General features: G+C 51.6%; 7 protein-coding genes across 7 annotated transcripts; 4 read left to right on the top strand and 3 right to left on the bottom strand.

The window, feature by feature from the left end:
• Positions 1–378: 378 nt before the first annotated feature.
• PC9H_009989 (uncharacterized protein) lies at positions 379–2,320 on the top strand (the record flags this gene model as incomplete). The annotated part of the gene is made up of 16 exons (XM_036779483.1): positions 379–449; positions 500–586; positions 711–809; positions 935–952; positions 1,012–1,037; positions 1,094–1,119; positions 1,175–1,293; positions 1,355–1,366; positions 1,485–1,524; positions 1,578–1,678; positions 1,733–1,779; positions 1,830–1,842; positions 1,903–1,930; positions 1,986–2,010; positions 2,063–2,095; positions 2,154–2,320. The coding sequence occupies 16 exons, from the start codon at positions 379–381 to the stop codon at positions 2,318–2,320; spliced, it is 912 nt and encodes a 303-aa protein (XP_036628872.1).
• A 434-nt stretch (positions 2,321–2,754) lies between these two features.
• Positions 2,755–4,193, top strand: PC9H_009988 (uncharacterized protein; the record flags this gene model as incomplete). The annotated part of the gene is made up of 11 exons (XM_036779482.1): positions 2,755–2,779; positions 2,839–3,100; positions 3,154–3,187; positions 3,238–3,291; positions 3,342–3,395; positions 3,448–3,521; positions 3,592–3,650; positions 3,707–3,836; positions 3,887–3,960; positions 4,017–4,054; positions 4,110–4,193. The coding sequence occupies 11 exons, from the start codon at positions 2,755–2,757 to the stop codon at positions 4,191–4,193; spliced, it is 888 nt and encodes a 295-aa protein (XP_036628871.1).
• A 513-nt stretch (positions 4,194–4,706) lies between these two features.
• Positions 4,707–6,154, top strand: PC9H_009987 (uncharacterized protein; the record flags this gene model as incomplete). The annotated part of the gene is made up of 11 exons (XM_036779481.1): positions 4,707–4,746; positions 4,814–5,084; positions 5,134–5,167; positions 5,231–5,299; positions 5,349–5,402; positions 5,466–5,524; positions 5,575–5,636; positions 5,687–5,813; positions 5,864–5,937; positions 5,990–6,027; positions 6,077–6,154. The coding sequence occupies 11 exons, from the start codon at positions 4,707–4,709 to the stop codon at positions 6,152–6,154; spliced, it is 906 nt and encodes a 301-aa protein (XP_036628870.1).
• A 2,168-nt stretch (positions 6,155–8,322) lies between these two features.
• On the top strand, positions 8,323–14,529 carry PC9H_009986 (uncharacterized protein; the record flags this gene model as incomplete). The annotated part of the gene is made up of 6 exons (XM_036779480.1): positions 8,323–8,961; positions 9,018–9,650; positions 9,711–10,041; positions 10,092–10,276; positions 10,333–11,567; positions 11,628–14,529. The coding sequence occupies 6 exons, from the start codon at positions 8,323–8,325 to the stop codon at positions 14,527–14,529; spliced, it is 5,925 nt and encodes a 1,974-aa protein (XP_036628869.1).
• Positions 14,530–16,042: 1,513 nt separating this feature from the next.
• PC9H_009985 (uncharacterized protein) lies at positions 16,043–16,660 on the bottom strand (the record flags this gene model as incomplete). Its single annotated transcript, XM_036779479.1, has 4 exons — positions 16,043–16,100; positions 16,159–16,351; positions 16,417–16,548; positions 16,597–16,660. The coding sequence occupies 4 exons, from the start codon at positions 16,658–16,660 to the stop codon at positions 16,043–16,045; spliced, it is 447 nt and encodes a 148-aa protein (XP_036628868.1).
• Positions 16,661–17,412: 752 nt separating this feature from the next.
• Positions 17,413–18,324, bottom strand: PC9H_009984 (uncharacterized protein; the record flags this gene model as incomplete). The annotated part of the gene is made up of 1 exon (XM_036779478.1): positions 17,413–18,324. The coding sequence occupies one exon, from the start codon at positions 18,322–18,324 to the stop codon at positions 17,413–17,415; it is 912 nt and encodes a 303-aa protein (XP_036628867.1).
• A 256-nt stretch (positions 18,325–18,580) lies between these two features.
• Positions 18,581–19,423, bottom strand: PC9H_009983 (uncharacterized protein; the record flags this gene model as incomplete). Its single annotated transcript, XM_036779477.1, has 5 exons — positions 18,581–18,639; positions 18,689–18,904; positions 18,957–19,123; positions 19,173–19,187; positions 19,245–19,423. 5 exons carry the CDS (start codon positions 19,421–19,423, stop codon positions 18,581–18,583), a joined length of 636 nt encoding a protein of 211 aa, XP_036628866.1.
• Between the last annotated feature and the right edge of the window lie 240 nt (positions 19,424–19,663).

Below are 19,663 nucleotides of genomic sequence, written 5' to 3'. Positions count from 1 at the left end.
CAAGCGCATATTGACAGATGGGCCGAACTGGCAACTTCCAGCCACAATCTAACACCTCAATATCAGTATTAGAGCCAGCTTGCGTGTCCATGATCTTGCGCTCGTCACATTGTATACCTCCTCCGATGAAGCATATGGTAGACAAGCTCCTCGTTTCACCGAAACATATCCTTGATGAGCAACTCTCACGCCCCAAGGTTTGGAACTCTATCGCCACGCGCCCTCGTCTTCCCGTCTTCCCCAAACGCGTGTCCATGGTGTTGGTGAGATTATGAAACTAAGGATGAGAGCCACCATCTTCTTACCGCAACCCTCGTCTCCTCCCCTCAAACCCCCCTCTCCGCTGATTGACTTTGCCTCCATTCGCCCTCATGAGTGATGGCTGATCTACCCTTCAGTGTTGATAGGACAGTCGGCGCGGCATTTCTGGGAAACATTGCAGCTGGGGTGTATGGAGCTTTGTCCTCGCCATGGCGGTGTTGGGTTGACGTTTTGCTAGATTCTACGGGATTACGAGTCTCCAGACGTATATGTACTACAAGAGAAATTTCCAGGACCTTCCTTCATTCAAACTTTTGGTGCGTCAGTCTGATGTTGATACGACGAGTGGCAACAATCGATCTAACGCGTCTCTTTACTAGATTTTCATGCTCTGGTGAGTCAGCCCCAGTCTAAGTGATACCCTTGCAGCCGGCCAATGAGCTTCCAAGGATACTCGATGGGCTCCATCTAGCTATGACAACGCACGGAATGTATTGGTATCTGGTGACGAACTTTATGAACCCTTCAGCGGTCGAGATTCCTGCTTGGTAAGCTTGCCATACTGCTTGTCTTCTCCTTCAAAGGAGCTGAGACGAAGCTTAAATGAAAGGAGCCTCCTAGTACGACCTGCGCGCATACATCTAATATTTATACTGACATGAAGGTGTTGTAGGTTCAAGTCTACGTTACGGTGCGATTATATCCGAGGAAGTGAATGCTGATGTGTAGCTGTGCTAAATAATCGTCTAGTGTCTCAGTGACTTCATCGTCAGATGGTGATTTTTTGTTGTAAATCGAGCCAGTGCTTAAACTAAAATATTCCGCGGTGTAGCATCTTTACGAGAAGAGTATGGTTGCGTGAGCTGCCTGAGTATCTCCCCATTTCGCTCACTGACTTGGGGTCATTGACTAGTTAGCAACTGCAGCAAACTTCTTGTGGCTGTCATCGTGGGTTTTCGTCATCATTCTCCGTGCGTCTGCCGAGCTGATCAACAGTTCACTTCCAGGGGGTAGCATCTCTCTATGTAATAGGTATGTTCTATCATTAGCCCGTTGCTACGTCCCCAGAGATCTGATTCGATGCTCTGTGCAGGCAGCGGGATAGGTTAGTGCTGACGTATTTCAAATGCCGTTCTCTCACCTCATTGGGCGCAAAAGCATTCGCTTCGAGGGGGTAAGGTCGAAATGTTCTCTTGCCTGAGTAATTACTGAGCCGTTGGTAGATTCCTTGCGGGCTCGTTCTTACTGCTCCTTCGCGATTCTGTGAGCAGTAGTCGTAACAGGAATAACATGACATCTGACCCCATACGTCGTAGTGGCTCCTGTATTCGGCACTCGGATCAGCTGTCTTTGCGGATGTCTTCATTGCCGCCACGCTATGCTTTTTTCTCAGCACGCGAAGAACTGGTTTCAAGAGGTATGTGTTTTTAGCTTCTATCTGTGTCATCAATATTTCTCAACAATATTACAGCACTGATAATCTCGTTAACACTATGATGGTGTATAGCATCAACACTGGTGAGCCTTTAACGGGCTCCTTGATCAATGTTGATATTTTCGCTATTCAGGCCTTCTGACTTCGTGAGTACTCTCATACGAAGCAATCACAAGGATGATCCTCATTTCATTTGGCTCGAGTAGTGTCTGCGCTATGGCATGTTTCATAACGGTGAGTTACCATCGCTCTTCTTCAACCGGAAGGTTACTCAGCCTCTAGTGTCCAGTACGCTATTTGGCCCCAGGACTTCGGTACGAGTTCGCATCAATCTACACTCCAACCATCTGACGAACCCGTCCGTAGTGTTTATAGGCATATATTTCACACTCTCTAAACGTCTGTTGACCGTCTCCACGTTCCATTCGCCGCCGAGGTTAATTTGTCCCTACTACAGTATACCTCAACTCATTACTAGCCACTCTCAACGCGAGAACCTTAATGAGGGAACACGATCACCGGATTTCGACTAATCCCGAAGGCGTTTCATTCAAGTTTGTTCCCCCAATGGACTGCACCGCGGTCATAGATTCAGCCAGGTCACGGGTGAGTATTGAGTTCTGATGAATCAACGCAACACTCAAGAAGGCTAGATATCTGCTACGGCGGAACCCCCCATACCCCTTTGATGGTATCTAGTCCTGCTTGATATCAACTATATGCATAACTAGTCGGAAGTCTCTCCTCCCTAAATGAGATCCAGCGACCGCCCATGGCACTTGATCCTTCGATCACTCATCATTGCGGCACAGTTGACATCTACGAACGAGGCTCATGTGGCCAATAGGGTTGCTTTGTGATTAATGATGTACGCATCGCCCCATGCCAGCGTTTAGGGTGATGCACCATTGCGTTGGGACTAGTGTAGTAGGGACCGTGATATCATGTCGTTGATGTACTATGCAAGGCTGGGAACCCTGGTTCGTTGCTGGGTGAATATAATTCGGCCCATCTAATTGATTTAGCCCCCCTCCCTTTTCAATCTCGGGTCGAACGCGATGGCGGGCCAGCAGATTCCTCGAGGTAAGTATCTTGGACAATTTACAGGCACAAGCGACCTAACTGATGACATTTTGAAGCAGGGGGCCACGATGGCTTGCATCGCGAGCTCATCACGGCTTACAACGTTGTTTTGATTGTGGGACTGGTTCTCAATGTTCTTGTTGTCTCTGTTGCGTACGTTTCGCGCGGGGTCCAGAGGTGCCGCTCTTGGTACATGTTTATGATATCGTGGATCATCCTTTCCCTTTCGTTCCTCTTTCTCTTGGGTCAGCAAACAGGGCCCCAGCCGATATTTGGGATCTGTCTGGCCCAGGCCGTATTGGTTTATGCAGCTCCACCCCTGTAGGTGCTGTCAAGTTGCTATAGTTAGCTATACCTTACCATGTCTTGCACAGAACAGCATTCTCTACCCTCATTCTTGTCGTTAATGTGAGTCACGATTCGCGCGCCTATGCTGCCTCCCCCTCATTTGGCCCTAGCTCTATTTCGGTCTTTCTGGTGGATGTACCAAACCGAGGTTCTTGTTGTTACTAGTAAGTAACCCTCGCGCGTCCTTCCAGTGAGCTCGCTAATAACTTCCTAGTCAATGCTTCTGCCGCCCGTGGTCTATTTGTCGGTTCTAGCAGAGGCAACCGTGGTACGCTTCAAGAACGCACCCTAAGGCGCATTGGCTTGACAACGATAGTAAGATAGGGCTTATGAACCGCCTAAAAGTGAAGAGGGATCGTACGGGAATGTATTGCCATATTAAACTTGCAACACCGTGAGTGATAGGCAATTCATTCTATTTTGTTGCAAATGCCCGTACTGAACTTTCATATCAATCTTTGAAGGGCGATCGTCACTTTTGCAGTGATTGGGCTTTCTGTTATCCTTATGGTCGGTTTCATAGGTGTGTACACAACTGAGCCCTGCTGTCGCATCACGGCTTACGGTCGGATGTTTAAGTTGCGACAGGACTCATGGTACGCAAAAAGTCGGCCTCGTTCGTCGGCCAGAAGGTACCAGCGTCGGCAATCCCCCTCGGGATCATTATTCGCATTGGAGTCTTTACTATCGCTCCAATATCCGTCCTTGTGTGAGCATCTGTCACCTGTGTATCAGTCAAGTGGTTGATGAGCTCTGTAGCCTCGAAGCGCTTGTTATGCTGCAGTCTAAAAGTGTGATGGCCATGAGCATCACTGCTATCATGTACGCCGTTCGTGAGTCGTTCTATAATTAACGAGACGTTACACCTGGTTGATGAAAATATCGGTAGTTCCGCTCTTGGCTGCATTAACATTTGGGACCCAAGCAGTGGGTGGCTATGTCTCGACCTAATTCTAGTAGCTCTGATTACTAGCCATTCTAGGACATTCTACGTGGGATGGTCTTCTGGAGGAGCAGTACCGAAGTCGATGAAGGGATGCCGGTGATACGTCATCCCACTGTATAACTATAACCGTGATATTCAACACATATACCATATGGCCCGCTATTTTTTGGAGCGTTTTTGAGATATCAGTTTAATTCCCATTTCTTTGCAGTGAAGCTAGAGCTTGAAGCTTGAAGACTGAGTCCCCTGTACCCCTAATTATCGTCGTTTTACCACGCAAACGGGACCGAGACGTACTTGCCTTTGACTCGGATTGTGTTTTTGGCACTATCAAATGGTGGCAGGTTTCCGTCAACAAGGCTCAGATCACTCGCGCCGTCTAATCTTGGGTCTCCATGATGACGGACCCTGTGTAAAGTAGTTGCAGCCTCCTTGTCGGCCGGCTACCATCATAAGTGTTGCTGATAGATGTGCTAGTGGACAATCCCCTCTCAGCAAGGCAGTGGCGGTATCTGCTGTGGGCTACCTATAAGAAGTTTAGCCTGAATATGCTTGACTGGTAACCTGCAGTGGCGGGTGAGTGTCTGCAGCCTTGACCCCTCGACCTCTAGATTCCTGCGTGGATCGCAGACCATGCGCTGTGACCACGGAACAGGGCGGGATCCCAGAAAATGTGCGTTAAAACGCTCTATGGTGTGCGCAGGATTCCCGGCAGCGTACTACTACTTATTCTGACACAGGCATCGACACCGGCTCAGATCTTTCTCAACCACAGCTTATTTGGGTTTTCGACGCACTTCTCAGCGCTGGCGCCCTTCAACTCGTCATTATATTCCTCACAGCACTCTTGTCAAAGCGGGTTCGGCGAGTTGTGACCTGGTACATGTTCATATTTGCGTGGATCATCCATTCGCTTTCTTTCCTCTTCATCGCCGGTAGGCAAGTTGGGAGTCCTCCAACAATAGGAATATGCCTCGTTGGATCTGCTCTGATATACGCTTCCCCTCCCCTGTAAGTACTGGCGCACTCCCTCGAGATCAACCGCTTAGAAACATAACAGCACCGGCTTCTCTACCCTCATTCTTGTGCTTCAGGTATCACGATGACCACAAACCTAGCAACGCAGACAAGTTCTAACGCCCATAATTATCTTGTAGCTGTATCTCAACGTCAGTTTCGGCAGATCAATGGAGAAGCGCAAACAGATCGAGGAGTACTTCCATATCGTCAGTCCATTTCTCTATTTTATACCGGGGGCTCATCACCATCTACCAGATGTTAATTTTGCCGCTTATGATGTTCGTAGTTGTAGTCGTTGGTGTTATAGCAGTAAGCCAAAGTGATCGAATTTCCGAAGCCGCGGAGTCCCATACTTTGTAGCTTGCTTCCCAGGAACCTAAGCAGATAACAAGGGACAAAAGCGGGATGATCTGCCATCTGGACGACCCAGGGTCCGTGATGTGAGTAAACCACCGTCCCCGGTTCCTTCACTCAATTTTAGCAGCGTTGTTTGGAACACCGTGATATTGACGTTATGTGTTGCCCTCGTTCTGTTGGCTGGAGGTTCGCAAATTTATGGTCCGTACGAGCATTGTTGTCAACCGTAAACTCAGGCTCGACCATCCGAATCCTTTGGCGACGACGGAAGGCGATGAGGAATATGCATGACTTCGACCCCATCACGAAAGGTTTGGTATGTCGTCTGGCGTTGTTCAATATTGCTCCATGTATGGTATTGATGTAAGGTATCCCAACTACTTCGCGGCGTTGATCGCTAACCGACATCCTAGATACGAGGTTGTGTTGATCCCCTTTAGCGACAATGGCATCAAGGTCACATTCTGCCATATCGCCTATGCAAGTCGTACGTATCGCGTTATCTAAAGTGCTATCAGCGATATACTGACAATACGCAGTGCCAAACCTTGCGGCATGGACATTCGGCAGTCAATCAGTGAGTCCTTCGATTTTCGGTATTCCCATTCATTAACAAACCGGTGTAGGACATTATGCGAGTCTGGATGTTCTGGAAGAAAGATAAACCTGATCTTATGTCGAGAAAACCAGAAGCCTTTCGTTAACTCTTACTGGATAATTTCGGCGATTGCGTCGAACCGCGAACTATGTTATTTTTAAAATCTTTTAACGCCTGGACATCTTGGAATCTGTAGAGCAGTTCCATGTATAAGTTTGATTGACCTGCCCATGGGACTGTATATGTAGAGTACGTACGAGAGTATTATACTGTGTATCACTAAAACTATATAGGGAGCCCCTGGGAAAGACTCTGAAAGCCCAGGCGCTGCAAATAGACGCCCTCGGGCAACTCCTCCAGGGACCAGCAAGTCGCATCGTCTCAAGAGCTTCAAAAACTGTCCCCGTCTCTTCGTGTGAATCGAGTACGGTTGGAGTGTCAGGCGCTGTGCGGAGCTCGTCCATCCGAACTGGTTCTCCCTCTTGTTCGTTGTACTCAATGAACTTGAAGTACGACGAAGTCGCGCACACGATGACTGACGTCTACCCAGGGTCTAAGGTACATCAATAGCGGAATGGCTGTCCATCAAGTACGCGAGTACTCGATTTCTTGAACCCGCGCATCTTACAAGGTGGAGTTTGGTTGCCTGCAATGTATTACCCGGTGTTTCTCACAACCGTTAATACCTTCTATAGGTTATACCAAAGGGGAGTGTACTATTGTCAAGTATATGGGGATGCAATATCTTCTTGTGCATTTTACTATCGTTGAACAATCGGAGGCTGGGCCTCACGCGGGAGGATAAACCAGTTCCCAAAACCAGGGTACGGACCATTTCGAATAAACGGATAGTCTCGAGTCATATCTCGGCTTACCAACTTCCACCCCGATGCAAAGGCCGATGTTAGTGGAGACCTTGGAATCAGATAGCTGACCATGGGCGGGACTCCTGGAACCTTGTAAGTAAATGGCGTTTCCGAATGGGATGGACAAATTCACTTTCGAGTTCATTGTTCAGTGGGCTTTGGGGCTAGACAATCAAGGGTTGCGCCCGCCACATCTCCCGACGACTGTCTGATTTATATGGGCGTCCTAAATGACTATCCACCCTGATCACCGAGCTCGGGATTTAGAGGCCCATCAGTGCAGCATGCGCTGAAAATGATACTATATCATATCCCAATGATGCGAACGGTGTTGTTGATCTCGCAGTTTGTGAGGCGGTACCGTACGTGTTAAGCCGCTCGTTCTATATATTTCGGAGAACTTCATACCGCCGAATAACGTCACTTGCGAGGAGATTCGGCGTACCCGCCCGTCTTTGTGATGTCCGACTTCTTCTGTAGTAGCGTACACTGCAGATCTGTCTCTCGGACTATGACTATGGAGCATGTTTCCATTCGACAGATCGTGGTCAAAATGTATATTGCCGCTTACAGAATGCCCAATGATTGAGTAGCTTACCGAATTCGATATTATTCGCAAAGGCCGCAGCGGGCATCTGTATTATGTTTGGTTGTGCGTAGCCTATGGTGTGGGTGCTATATTTGTTCGTATAACCGGCGATGCAATAGACTTGCCTGGTAGGGTAGTAAATGGCAATCGAAGAGGGGCAGAAGAGGGGTGTGACAAGGTCACCCCCATGTTCAGTCGCGTGAGAAACTACAGTTTCTGTATTTCATTCCGCTGCTGTACTTGTTGCATTCGTCCAGAGAACTGCAGTTTGGTGGCCGCATGTAGTTGCCAACAAATATTGCAGGTAAGAATGGTTATCGAATCACAACTGTCTGTGAGTTCAATGTCGCAACCCGGGAACCTCGAGACCTCCAAAGGCCGTTCTCCGGAGAACTTGGTGGATTGATGCGCAACCATGATTTGGCTTCCGTTGGTGTCGACTGTGATTCTTCTGCGGCTCCTTCAAGCGTACCATCTACCGGAGATACAGTGGTTCGTTTTGCAAATGGTTCTGCAGTCGAATCTGGCAACTGGAATTGAGGACATCCTGGCAGAGTACTGATCGTTCGTTTCAGATCGCCGAATTACCTCCCTCCCACCTACAACCCAACCCAGACGGACAGAGCCTGGTTCGCCTCGTATCCCGAGCGTGTCCTAGGTCCACATCTGGTCACCGAGATTGCCTACGAACATGTGGGTAACCGAAATAGTTTTATAAACCTGATCATTTCGACCCGGGGAATCCATATCTTCCCTGGTGCAGTGCAGCTAACACTGTAACTCCTTCCCTTCCACTTTGAAATACTCTGACGCTCTATAATGTCTCCCGCTGTCGCTATATTGGACGTCCCAGTGTTCGCTGGACAAGGCACCACGGCTGCAAACTCTCCTCAAACTCGCCAGCAAGCTCTTAAAGATGCCGCGTCGCCCGCAGGCTCACTCCTGTTGAGCTCGTGCTTCGAAACATTCCATAACGAGCTGTCTACCCTTACCACTGAAGAACTGGCATCGGTAGACATCACTCTGTCTGAATTCGCCAACAAGAACGCGTTATTAGAAGTCCCCTCGGACAAATATCTCAACAACTCCCTCATCACTGGACCAACCTTGTTCCTGATCCAATCCCTCCGTTACCTTGCTTTCGTCGAAGCCTCTGGGTTGGAAAATGACTCCTTGACGCCGTTCAGTGACGTCCTCAAGGGTAACCTTGAGCACGGCTTGGGTGTGTTCGGTTTCTCGTCCGGAATTTTGCCTGCCGTTGTGGTCGGCTCAGCCCTTTCCACTATCACATATATCTCCCGCGCGGTCGAAGCATATCGCCTGGCTCTTTGGATTGGCGTTCGCACACAAATCTATCGTGCTAAACATGCGGCCAACGACCCAAGCTCGCCGTGGAGCTTGGTCTTCTTGGGGATCAGCAAGGAGACCACGGAGGAAGCCATCCTCGAGTTCGCTAAGGTACTCACATTTACTGAACTCTTCGCCGTGATCTTTCTCACTCGTTATGTATCAAGGATAACGAAGGCGCTTCCCTTTTCGTCACCGCAGTCATGGATGATAAATGCGTGACAGTCTCTGGACACCCCGATACTCTTGCTGCCTTCGCAAGCAGTCTAACTACGGGGGCTGTTGTCCACAAGACCTCGGTCGATACGTTGTATCATTCGCCCGAGCATATTAACGGCGTTCGTCAAGAAGTTCTTGACGATGTCGTTCGCCGAAGCATCAAATTCCCCGACTATTCTGATATCATTGTCCCTGTCCGCTCCACGTTTACCGGGGATGCTCTGGACAAAAAGGTCACTGATGGAACGCTGGTCGATGCTGTTTTGGATATGGTCCTTACTCAGCCAGTCAATTGGGACTTGGTCGTTGACGGGCTTGTCAAGTCTGCCCCTGTCGGTATCCCTCTACGCCTCCTGAATGTTGGCCCAGGGACCGGGTTGACTCGCAGTATGGAAAGGTCCTTCTCGAAGGATGTTGTTTCGTCCTTGGACCTTACATCTGTTCACAACGAGGCAACTGGCGAGGCAAAGTCTAAGCAAGAGCCTATTGCTATCGTAGGCATGGCTGTTAACATGCCTGGAGCTCGAGATGCCTCCAAACTGTGGGAACTCCTCGAGAAAGGTATCAACACCATATCCGAGGTAGGCATATTGTACACTTCAACAGTGTCCTGCCTGAATACTCACATGTCCGTTTCCTAGGTGCCGGAGCATCGTTTCAAAGTGTCCGACTACAATAACCCGAAGGACGCCAACGCGAAGCGACGGATGGCGGCTCACACTGGGAACTTCATTGATGGGGTCGATGAGTTTGATAACAAGTTCTTCAAGATCTCTCCCCGTGAGGCCAAGAGCATGGACCCACAGCAACGTGTGCTTCTCCATACAGCGTACGAAGCATTGGAAAACTCGGGTTACGTGCCTGGGGCGACACCTACTTTTGATCCCGAAACATTCGGTTGTTACATTGGGGTCGCGACTCACGACTACCTCCAAAATCTTCGTGACGACATCGATGTCTACTACAGTACCGGTATGTGATCCTCTAGCCAAATTTAGCGTCGCTAACAATATCCATCATAGGTACGTTGAAGGCTTTCCTAAGCGGCCGAATTTCGTATGCTATGCAATTGAGTGGTCCGTCTATCGTCCTTGATACCGCTTGCTCTTCTTCGGCTGTCGCCGTGTACCAAGGCTGTCGCGCGCTCATGAATGGCGACTGCAACGCCGCAATGGTCGGAGGCGTCAACGTCATTGCCAGTCCAGACGTAAGTTGTTATGTCAATATATACCATCTGCGCGCTCACGTCAGGTATTCTTAAAGATGATGATCGGTTTGGACCGCGGTCATTTCTTGAGCCCTACCGGCCAATGCAAAGCGTTCGATGCCTCAGCAGATGGCTATTCTCGAAGTGAAGGCTGTGGAATCTTCGTCCTCAAGCGCCTTTCCGATGCCGTCGCTGAGAACGACAACATCCTAGGAGTCATCCGCGGGGTTGAAGTCAATCAAAGTGGCTTAGCCCACTCCATCACTCATCCGCATGCCCCTACACAGGCGACTCTATTCAAACGTCTCTTGGCTAACACTGGCACCGATCCAAGGTCCGTCAACGTCGTTGAGGCCCATGGCACCGGTACCCAAGCCGGTGATCCCAACGAACTTGAGAGCATCCGAAGCATTTTCGCTATCGATCGGTCGGCTTCCAACCCCCTCCACATTACCTCCGTCAAAGCGAACATAGGGCACTTGGAAGCAGCATCAGGAGCCGCGGGTCTGGCGAAATTACTTCTGATGCTTCGACACCGAACAATTCCCAAACAAATCTCGCTGAAGAACCTCAACCCTCGCATCGCCAATCTAGAGAGCGATCATACGATCATCGACAGAGAGCACGCGTTCTGGAACCCTTCGCATGAGGGTACACCCAGGGTTGCGCTTTTAAACAACTTCGGTGCTGCAGGCTCTAACACCGCCACACTCCTGGAAGAGCACCTCGCTCCCGAGCCGCTACCCCATCCGGAGGGCCTGAGCTTCCCATTCGGCTTATCCGCGAAGACGGAATCTGCTCTCGAGGAGTTACGGTCTCGCTATGTGACTTGGCTTGAAGGCCCCGAAAGCGATGCTGCGCGCTTCGGAGACATCGCGTATACCATGACCGCTCGCAGACAAATTTACTCTCATCGGATGGCCGTACAGGCTAGCTCCAGAGCTGAGCTTATCGAGAAGTTGAGCAAGGTTTCTCCCGTCGAAGTTCGCGAAGACGCTGCCCAAGTCGTATTCGTCTTCTCGGGCCAGGGTGGCCAGTACGTTGGCATGGGCCAGGCCCTCTACAAGACATCCCCCTTGTTCAAGAAGACGGTAGACGAGTGCGAATCGATCCTTACATCGGCCGGGTTCACCGGGGTCTTGCCGATCATCAACCCGGGGCCAGAGGGAAGCGGTTTGACCCAGCTAGAGGAGTTCGAGGCCAACCAAGCAGCTATCTTCGCCTTGGAGTATGCATTAGCCAAGGTTTGGATATCGTGGGGTTTGAAACCAGTGGCTGTTGTTGGACACAGGTACGCCGTCACTCGTATCATTATTCAGTTAATTGATCGTTAATGATCCTCAATGAACAGTCTGGGTGAATATGCTGCCCTTGTGACCGCCAATGTGCTTTCCCTCAAAGGGGCACTGATGATCATCGCTTCTCGGGTCCGCCTCATGCTACAGAAATGCGCTGTTGAAACGACTGGCATGATTGCCATCAACGCGGGTCCGGCCGTCGTCAACGAGGTACTCGCGTCTTCTCCATCATTCTCCGGACTCTCTGTCGCCTGTCTCAACAGTGCAACGGACTGCGTGGTATCCGGGCCATTGGAAGAATTGAAAGCTTTGAAGGCCCTCCTTGATGCGGAAGTGCATTGCAAGAATGTGCTCCTATCAGTACCGTTCGGCTACCACAGCCCTGCCATGGCGCCCCTGCTGGACGACCTTGTTTTAGTTGCGGGACGCGCAACGATACGCCCTCCTACGCTGCCTGTGATCTCCAACGTCCACGGAGAAGTTGTGTTGCCAGGAGATGCATCTGTGTTCAACCCTGAGTACTTTGCTCGCCACTGCGCAGAGCCTGTGCAGTTCGAAAAGGGAATCAACTCGTTCACGTCGCTGCCCGAGTACACCAAGGTTGATGCATGGATTGAGATTGGTCCTCATACCACCACGCTGCCAATGTTGAAGTGCATAGCGTCCGTTCCGAAGGATTCCTTGCTCCTTGGCTCGTTGCGCAAGAACCAAGACCCGTGGAACACCTTGGCCAACAGTCTCGCGCAACTCTACCAGTCCAATGTCACTTTGACCTGGCGCGAAGTCTTCTCTCACCTTCCTTCCGTTCGTTGCATCGACTTGCCTCTGTACCCTCTTGCTCGTAACAAGTTCTGGGTTGCATACAAAGAGAGGGATGCTCCTGCTCCTTCGCAGACCGTCGTTGTTCAGGCAGCACCTCAGGCGGACAACCTCATTTCGGAGTTCTCCATGCTGAACGCATGGGCGCAATACCCCAGCCTCAGCAATGGCAATGTAGCCATCTTCGAGACACCGATAAGCCAGCTCGCGGACCGCATCAAGGGCCACAGTGTTGGCGGCATGCCGCTTTGCCCTGCGTCAGTTTACCTGGAGCAAGTCCTGGCCGGGTTGCAGCTCGCCATGCGCCATCTCAACCAACCATACGGCAAAAATCACCCCATTCTCCGCCACATCGAGTTTGCCAAGCCCCTGGTGTACGACCCGGATGTCGCTCGTGTAGTGATCGCCAGCATCACCCTCAATGATGGCCTAGGTTCCTTCACTGTCAGCTCCCGCGCCGGTTCAGACGTTTCTGTCCACGTACACGGAGAATACAGGTTCCAACCGATCTCAGAAACGACCACCAAGTTCTCGCATAGTCTTCCTGTCATCCAGAGGCAGATGAACGCGGTCTTGGAGCCCAAGAACGGGGAGTACCCCGAAGTCTTCAATACGCGTACGGCGTATGAGGTCATCTTCCCCCGCGTCGTCGACTACGCCAAAGAGTACCACACCATGCGTTCCCTCACCGTCGACCCGAGCGGCATGGAGGGCTACGCGGACGTCAAGCTACCCGCGAACTACCATCGCGGCCAGTACGTCGCCCACCCCGTCTTCGTGGACACGCTCCTGCACGTCGCTGGCTTCGTCGCGAACATGCAGGGCGGCATCAACGACGCGTACATCTGCAGCGAGGTCGGGACGGTGAAGATCCTCACGGACCTCGTGGACAACGACGCGGCGTATGCGGTGTACTGCAACAACGCGTGGCTTGCGGACGAGGGCGTGATGCTGACGGAGGCGTATGCGGTTAAGGTTGGGGAGCCAAAGCGGATCGTGGCGCATCTGAAGGGCATGGCGTTCCGTCGCGTCCGGCTTAACTCGTTGAAGAAGGGTCTCGCGATGGCGGCCGGCAAAGCACCCTCTCCACACACTGCCAGATCTCAAGCCCAGCCCAGATCCCAACCAGCCCCTACCCCGGTTCGTTCAGCAGCAGCACCCGCTCCCGCCGCTAGCGTCCCCGTCATCGACATCCAGAGCATTGTTCTCAAGTTGGTCTCCGAGACGTGTGACATCAGCACTGCGAGCCTGGATGTGAACACGGATCTGACGTCGCTTGGTGTCGACTCGCTGATGTCTATCGAGATATTTGGCAAGCTCGAGAGCGCCTTCCCCTCTGCAGTCTTAGACGCTTCTGCACTCTCCCACTGCACCACCGTCACCGAGATCGTTACCGAGGTGTCCAAGGCTGTTCCAGCCGGATCGAGCAATGGCAGCAGCGGCAATGCCTCCCCCGTCTTAGCACCAGCCCCCGCCCCACAACACCAACATTCCGCCCCACCTGCTCCCGCCCTCCCTGCAGTCGACATCCAAAGCGAAGTCCTCAAAATTGTCTCAGAGACGTGCGACATCAGCCTCTCCACCCTCGGCGTGGACACCGACCTCAACGCGCTCGGCGTCGACTCCCTCATGTCCATCGAGATCTTCGGCAAACTCGAGGCTCTGTTCCCGCACGTCGAGCTCAACGCCGAAGCACTGTCGCACTGCTCGAGCGTCGCTGATATCGTGCGCGAAATCTCCGCCTCCCTATCAGCAGCATCAGCAACCTCCCCGTCCGCGCCAACTGTCGCGCCCTCACAAACCGCGTACGAATCGAGCGTCCCCTCGTCCCCCGCCACTCTAGCGGTTGACGTCCCGACGAAGCTGTCGGAGCCCCCGCGCATGACCATCAACAGCGCGGGCAGCGGCCCAGACATCAAGCAGCTCCTCGCCTCCGTGCTCGACGTCAGCGTCCGCGAGATCCGGGACGACGTCGACTTCGAGTCGCTCGGCCTCGACTCGCTCACGTCCATCGAGGCGATCGCGGCGATCAAGACGGAGTTCGGGCTCGATGTGCCGGGCGACTTCTTCGTGCAGTGCTCGACTGCGAAGGCAGTGGAGCGGTATATCGCGGGCGAGCTGAGGGCGAGGGCTTGAGTTGGTGCTAATTTTATTGTATTGTTCGTTACGTGATTCGATTGTTCAGTTTTATTTTGATTCTCCCTGTCTCGCATTCTGCATTCCAACTGTCCTTGGATATTCTCGGTACATACTCTAATGGTTTCCTAGACTCTCAGAAGTACTTCACAAGCACGCATGTATTGTATTTCATAGACCAAATTTATGGCATTTGCATTCGTCCATTCTTATGTGGCCTCCTTGGCCGTATGCAGTTGTGTGCGGCGTGTAGCGTGCATAGACTTTCAACTTGTGATCTTGACGAGAAGGTTGGGTTCGATAATCCTTAAAATTTACAATGTATGCGTCAATTCAGAGCTGCTGGTTTTCTGGCTCCTGGATTTATAGCTTGGCTCCCGACCAGTGACACGACGTTGAATCGATATTCACTGACTTAGGACCCGCCCATGCGACGGGCTGTCGCATTGACCCACAACCCCACAGTCGTTCGGAAGCCTAAGCCTTGCAGTAAACATGTGCATTGCGCTGTGCACCTCTCTTAGCTTTTAGGTGGCTACATTAATTAGAGCAAGCAACCTCGTGTTTGGACGACGACTTCGTCATAGCAAAGGGCGGTACTAGGCCCTAGGTCGGTCCGTCCATGGAACTCCTAAAGAGGAGATTTCGGTGATTTCCTCTTCGAGCGACAATCGTCCAATTAGAGTAAGTAGAGGCTGAGTTGACAGTTGCCAAGAGGGTCTTCCAAATATTCGATGCACTTCAAAGTTCAAGCCAATCCTGTTATCTCAAGCATCTTGAATCTAGTTACCTCCATCGTTATCGAACAGGGGAAATGAAGGCGTGGTTTGCAGGCTACGGTATTTTCGACTTTTGCTGACTTCGTGGTGGGCTCACGGTATAAGTCCCAAAGCGCAGGCAGAGGTCGAGTGTGTATCTGGGGAGATGGGGGCCTCACAAGGCAGGAAGGAGAGCCTGGTGGGGAATCTGCAGATTGCGCGGAAGATGAGGGGACGGCAGATGTCCCACGCATGGCATACGAGCGAGCACGTAGTGAGGACCGAGAGAGAGCAAGTATGGATCATTGGCGCTATGGTATCAGTGTATTCTTCGTAAAGTGAGAGATAGTCATAGTCGACTATCTGAAAGACAAGTTCGAGCGGAAGCATGATGAGTAGGCGCTGGGAGAAAGCTCGGCGTTGGCTCGGCGTGTGCCAACAGTCGACAGCAGGGTTTGACATGTATGTTCAACGTACTGCTACTAGATCCATCAATAAGCTTATTCCAGGCTTCTTGCCAGTGTTACTGCTGGCGTTGTGTGCGCGGGGGGCCGTTTCGAACCTGTTTAGCAAACCAGCGACGCCCTAGGACGCGACGGACTATAAGTGGTCTGTCGCGGTCACGTGGCCAGACTCGATCATACCAGATCACACAGAGACACTGGCAGGGCCGCGGGTTACTCACAAGAGGGTTCAAAGATATCCATACCTGCACTCTTAAAAACGCGCCGATATAGTTATAGTGATAAATAAGCCTAGGCTGCATCATTACCTCCATCTTCCTCTTTTCCAGGCTCCTTCCTCTCAACATCTCTGTCACCAAACCAAAATCAGGTCACCGCCGGCGCAGAATGAATAAGCAGCCAGGAACCGGACAATGCGCCTGCACCTTACCGCAAGCTGCCCGCTCGCCGGCTGCAGACACTCCACATACCACTCGAAGGCCTCGCACCGCCGCCCGGAGAGATCGGTGGCGTTGTCGCCGTCGAGGTTGTGGTAGACTCCGTCCTCGTCCTCGGGGTTGAGCTGGCTCGGATAATTGGCCCTGTCCATGCACCCGGTGACTGCATATGAGATTATCACACCTGGTCAGATAATACACAAGAAGAGAAGAGAGTATGAAGCGTACATTGCACGATATCCTCCGCCCCGCTCGTTGGTCGGCTGAGTTCCGGCGTGGCCTTCAGGAAGTCCTTGTCAAACTGGTATTCGGCGTCCGTCTCGTTGCGGTAAGAGTAGAAAACACAAGCCCGTCGGGTATCTACTTGCTCTCATCAGTCCTGGCCCCATGCCTTAGGGTGTAAGATACCAAGGTGTAAGGCACCAAGAAAGCAACAGCACCCAGTCAGCCCAACCGCAAATCGCCATGACATGAGTGGATATGATGAATGCAAGTACATACCCAGGAATAAAGGCGTTTGTGTTAGATCAACAAGTTAGACGACGCGTACATGTATTCCATTCTCTCGGGGTTGATATAGATGGACTTCGTACCCAGAACCTGGCGTTGGACGAGATCCAGGGCGCTGCTAGGATATAGAGGCAGTGAATCATCTGTACGGGGATTAGGGCGGGCGGGTATGTAGCTTAGGCGATGGTGATAGTCGGGAAGAAAAGGAGATGTTGGGGCGTTCGACGAAGAATGCGGGCTTATATACCTTTTCGCAGATCCCATTTTATGACAAGTAGGACAAGTATGACAAGGTTAGTTGGACCAAGTTGGACAGAGGCCCGAGTCTGTTGCGTTTGTCGTCGACGTAAATCGAAGTCATCGCCTATCTGTTAGGTCGCCCAGCAGCGTGTCACACACGAACGCCCAGCACTACCGCGGTGAGCAATCTCGCGTAGGACGTGGGTGACCTAGAGAGCGTAGAAGATGACTTGGACCGTAGAACGAAAGAGGTGAATAGTCCAGCTCGCCATCGCATATCTGCGATTCTGCGATTCAGCGTTTCTCGACCTGGTAACTCGCTTCCTTGCTCTAACAAGCATGTATCGCACTCCAACAGACAATCTCACATTCAGCACCGCGCGTATACTTATCTATTCCTACGAGTCATCGAACTCGAGCTCGATCTAGGGCAGATGGTTGGATAGACGTGTGAGCGCCCAATCTCCGCATTTGTCAGAAGTGAACCCGACTCGCCTTCTCGAGAGCGTCCTCAACGACAGGTGCCAACAGCTCCTTCGCAAAGCGGCTCAGGTTCTGGTGCGCCGTCGGTCCGCACACTATACACCGCCCCGCGAGCTTTAGGCTGTGCGCAAGCGTCTCCTCCTCGTAAACGACCAACGGCGACGGCCTCATCCGCAGCCTCTCCCTTACATGGTTCATATAGTCCCCAATCCACTTCCTCGTCGATATACCGCCCCAATACACCCCCGAGCAGCACGGCGAGTTGCAAGTCCCCTGCACAAAGAGCCTCGAAAAGTCCCAGGTATCGGTCGGCAGCCAGTCGGCTTTGCACACAAGCTCAGAAGCAGTGATCGAGCATTTCTGGTGATAGACCAGAAACCGATGATACGCCAGGGCGGGGAGATTCTGCAATCCTTGTGTGCCTAATGTGAGCATAGGGTACCGCAGACTTATCTTCGCAGCTAGTTTCGCTTCATCGGCGAGCCCAAGTTTGCAGGAAGCCGAGTAGATAAGAAGTGGGTTTTCTGCGATTACTGAGGGAGACATTATGATGCGTTTGACACGAGATGTAGGTCCGTCCATGTCGTATTTGATGGTGGCGCTGAGTAAATCCAAGGCGAGCTTTGTGTCGTCTAAAAGTGGCTCATCTACGGGGTAGCAGAATCTGAGAAGCTTGTCCAAAACACTGCTAGATTCTTCCATGTCGACGCTATTCTCCTCCGCTTCTTCAGAATCCCGCCGGCGTGGAAGAGAGAACATGTCACTGAAGAACGGGGAGGCGAGCGACAGCACAAGTTTGTGGACATGAAATTCTAATCCGTCTGACGAGCGTAAGATCACGTCCGTCGACTCCGTTTTCTTGTCGAATGGTGACATTGGGAGCTGCGCTGTTTCCTGACTCATGATGGGCAGTTGTGAGTGGCTGTTACGAGAGTGTTGCGTGTTAAGTACGTTGCTGAGCTCGCGCGACCCTTGGACAATCACATGACCAGTGGGGAGGTGGCTCTTCCAAAGTCTTTAGTCGAGGATCAAAGTAGCTCACGAAAAAAGTGCAAAAATTGGCATGAAGAAAATTCGACTCAGATTCTCGAGGGTCACAAAGACATCCATATTCCCCAAACGACCTAGTAGTGTAAGTATAAGAAAGTGTGAACCAAATCTACGTTCTGGCTTCGGAACAGGTGCCATAGGAGCCGCTGAGGACATCGCTGCATTTCTCTGCCACCAAGTTAGCTAGAGAGCATATGTCGACGTGAAAGGGACTTACGGCTGCCGCTAGGAGTTGGACAATCTTCCTTGTCGTTACAGCACCTCAGGATAAACTGCCTGTTCCTTGGCTGGACACATTCTACAAAGTGCGTGTAGCCCTCGCATCGACTTCTTTGAAGGTCCTCGGCTTGGTCCCCGGGCGTGTCATGGTAGAAGCCGCCCTTGTCGCTAGGGTTGAGTTGGGGAGCTTTGCCTAAGTTGATGCACCCGGCGACTGCAGATTGACAAGTTAGAAAATATCAAAGCAGAGAAAGGGCCGGGCTGACGCTGCACGAATCCTGCGCCGTTCTTTCCGCCCTCTTTGCTGGTCGCTGACGTGCTGAAGAAGTCTTGCGCAAGTGTCTCTTGGCCGTTCGTTGTGTTACCGTGGGAATACCAAACACGAGGGGAGTGGCCGAAGGTCTTGCTAGTGTCAATGTCCGTATCGTCCGACCTGACGTAGAATGGTCAGCCAAGTAGCCATACGCGTAGAATACACGTACTCGGGCAGCTGTATACTAGATGTGGCGTGATTAATCCAGGCATGGCACATCAGCAACGGCAAAGATACGTACGCGAATTGTTCCTTGTTTGTGACGTTAAGAGACACAACTCGTTCGCCAAATACGTTTCGATTGACGAGATGGACGGCTGTCGTGTCGGTTCCGTTTTGAGGACCTGGAGCTGCAGCGACAGCGCCCAAGGCGGTGTGGAATAGAGAGAGTGAGGCTAGGATATAGAGATAGTTGATCATCTTGGTATCCGGTGATTAGGACGGGTATGTAAGGTAGGCGATTGTGTTGGTCGGGGAGAGAGAGAGATGGGGGTGTTGGGCGACGAGGGATGGGATTATATACATCTGAGCGGAACTCAACTTTGATTCAAGAGCAGTTGGACCAGTCTGACTGGCGCACCGAAAAGGATGAGCTCAATGCGCGGACTGAACTTGAGACCAAAGTAATGACGTCGTGGTCGCGTGATTACGTGAGTAAAA

Source organism: Pleurotus ostreatus (genome assembly GCF_014466165.1).
Source record: "Pleurotus ostreatus strain PC9 chromosome Unknown scaffold_7, whole genome shotgun sequence".
NCBI classification, from domain to species: Eukaryota; Fungi; Basidiomycota; class Agaricomycetes; order Agaricales; family Pleurotaceae; genus Pleurotus; species Pleurotus ostreatus.
This window is presented reverse-complemented; position numbering and strand designations above follow the sequence as displayed.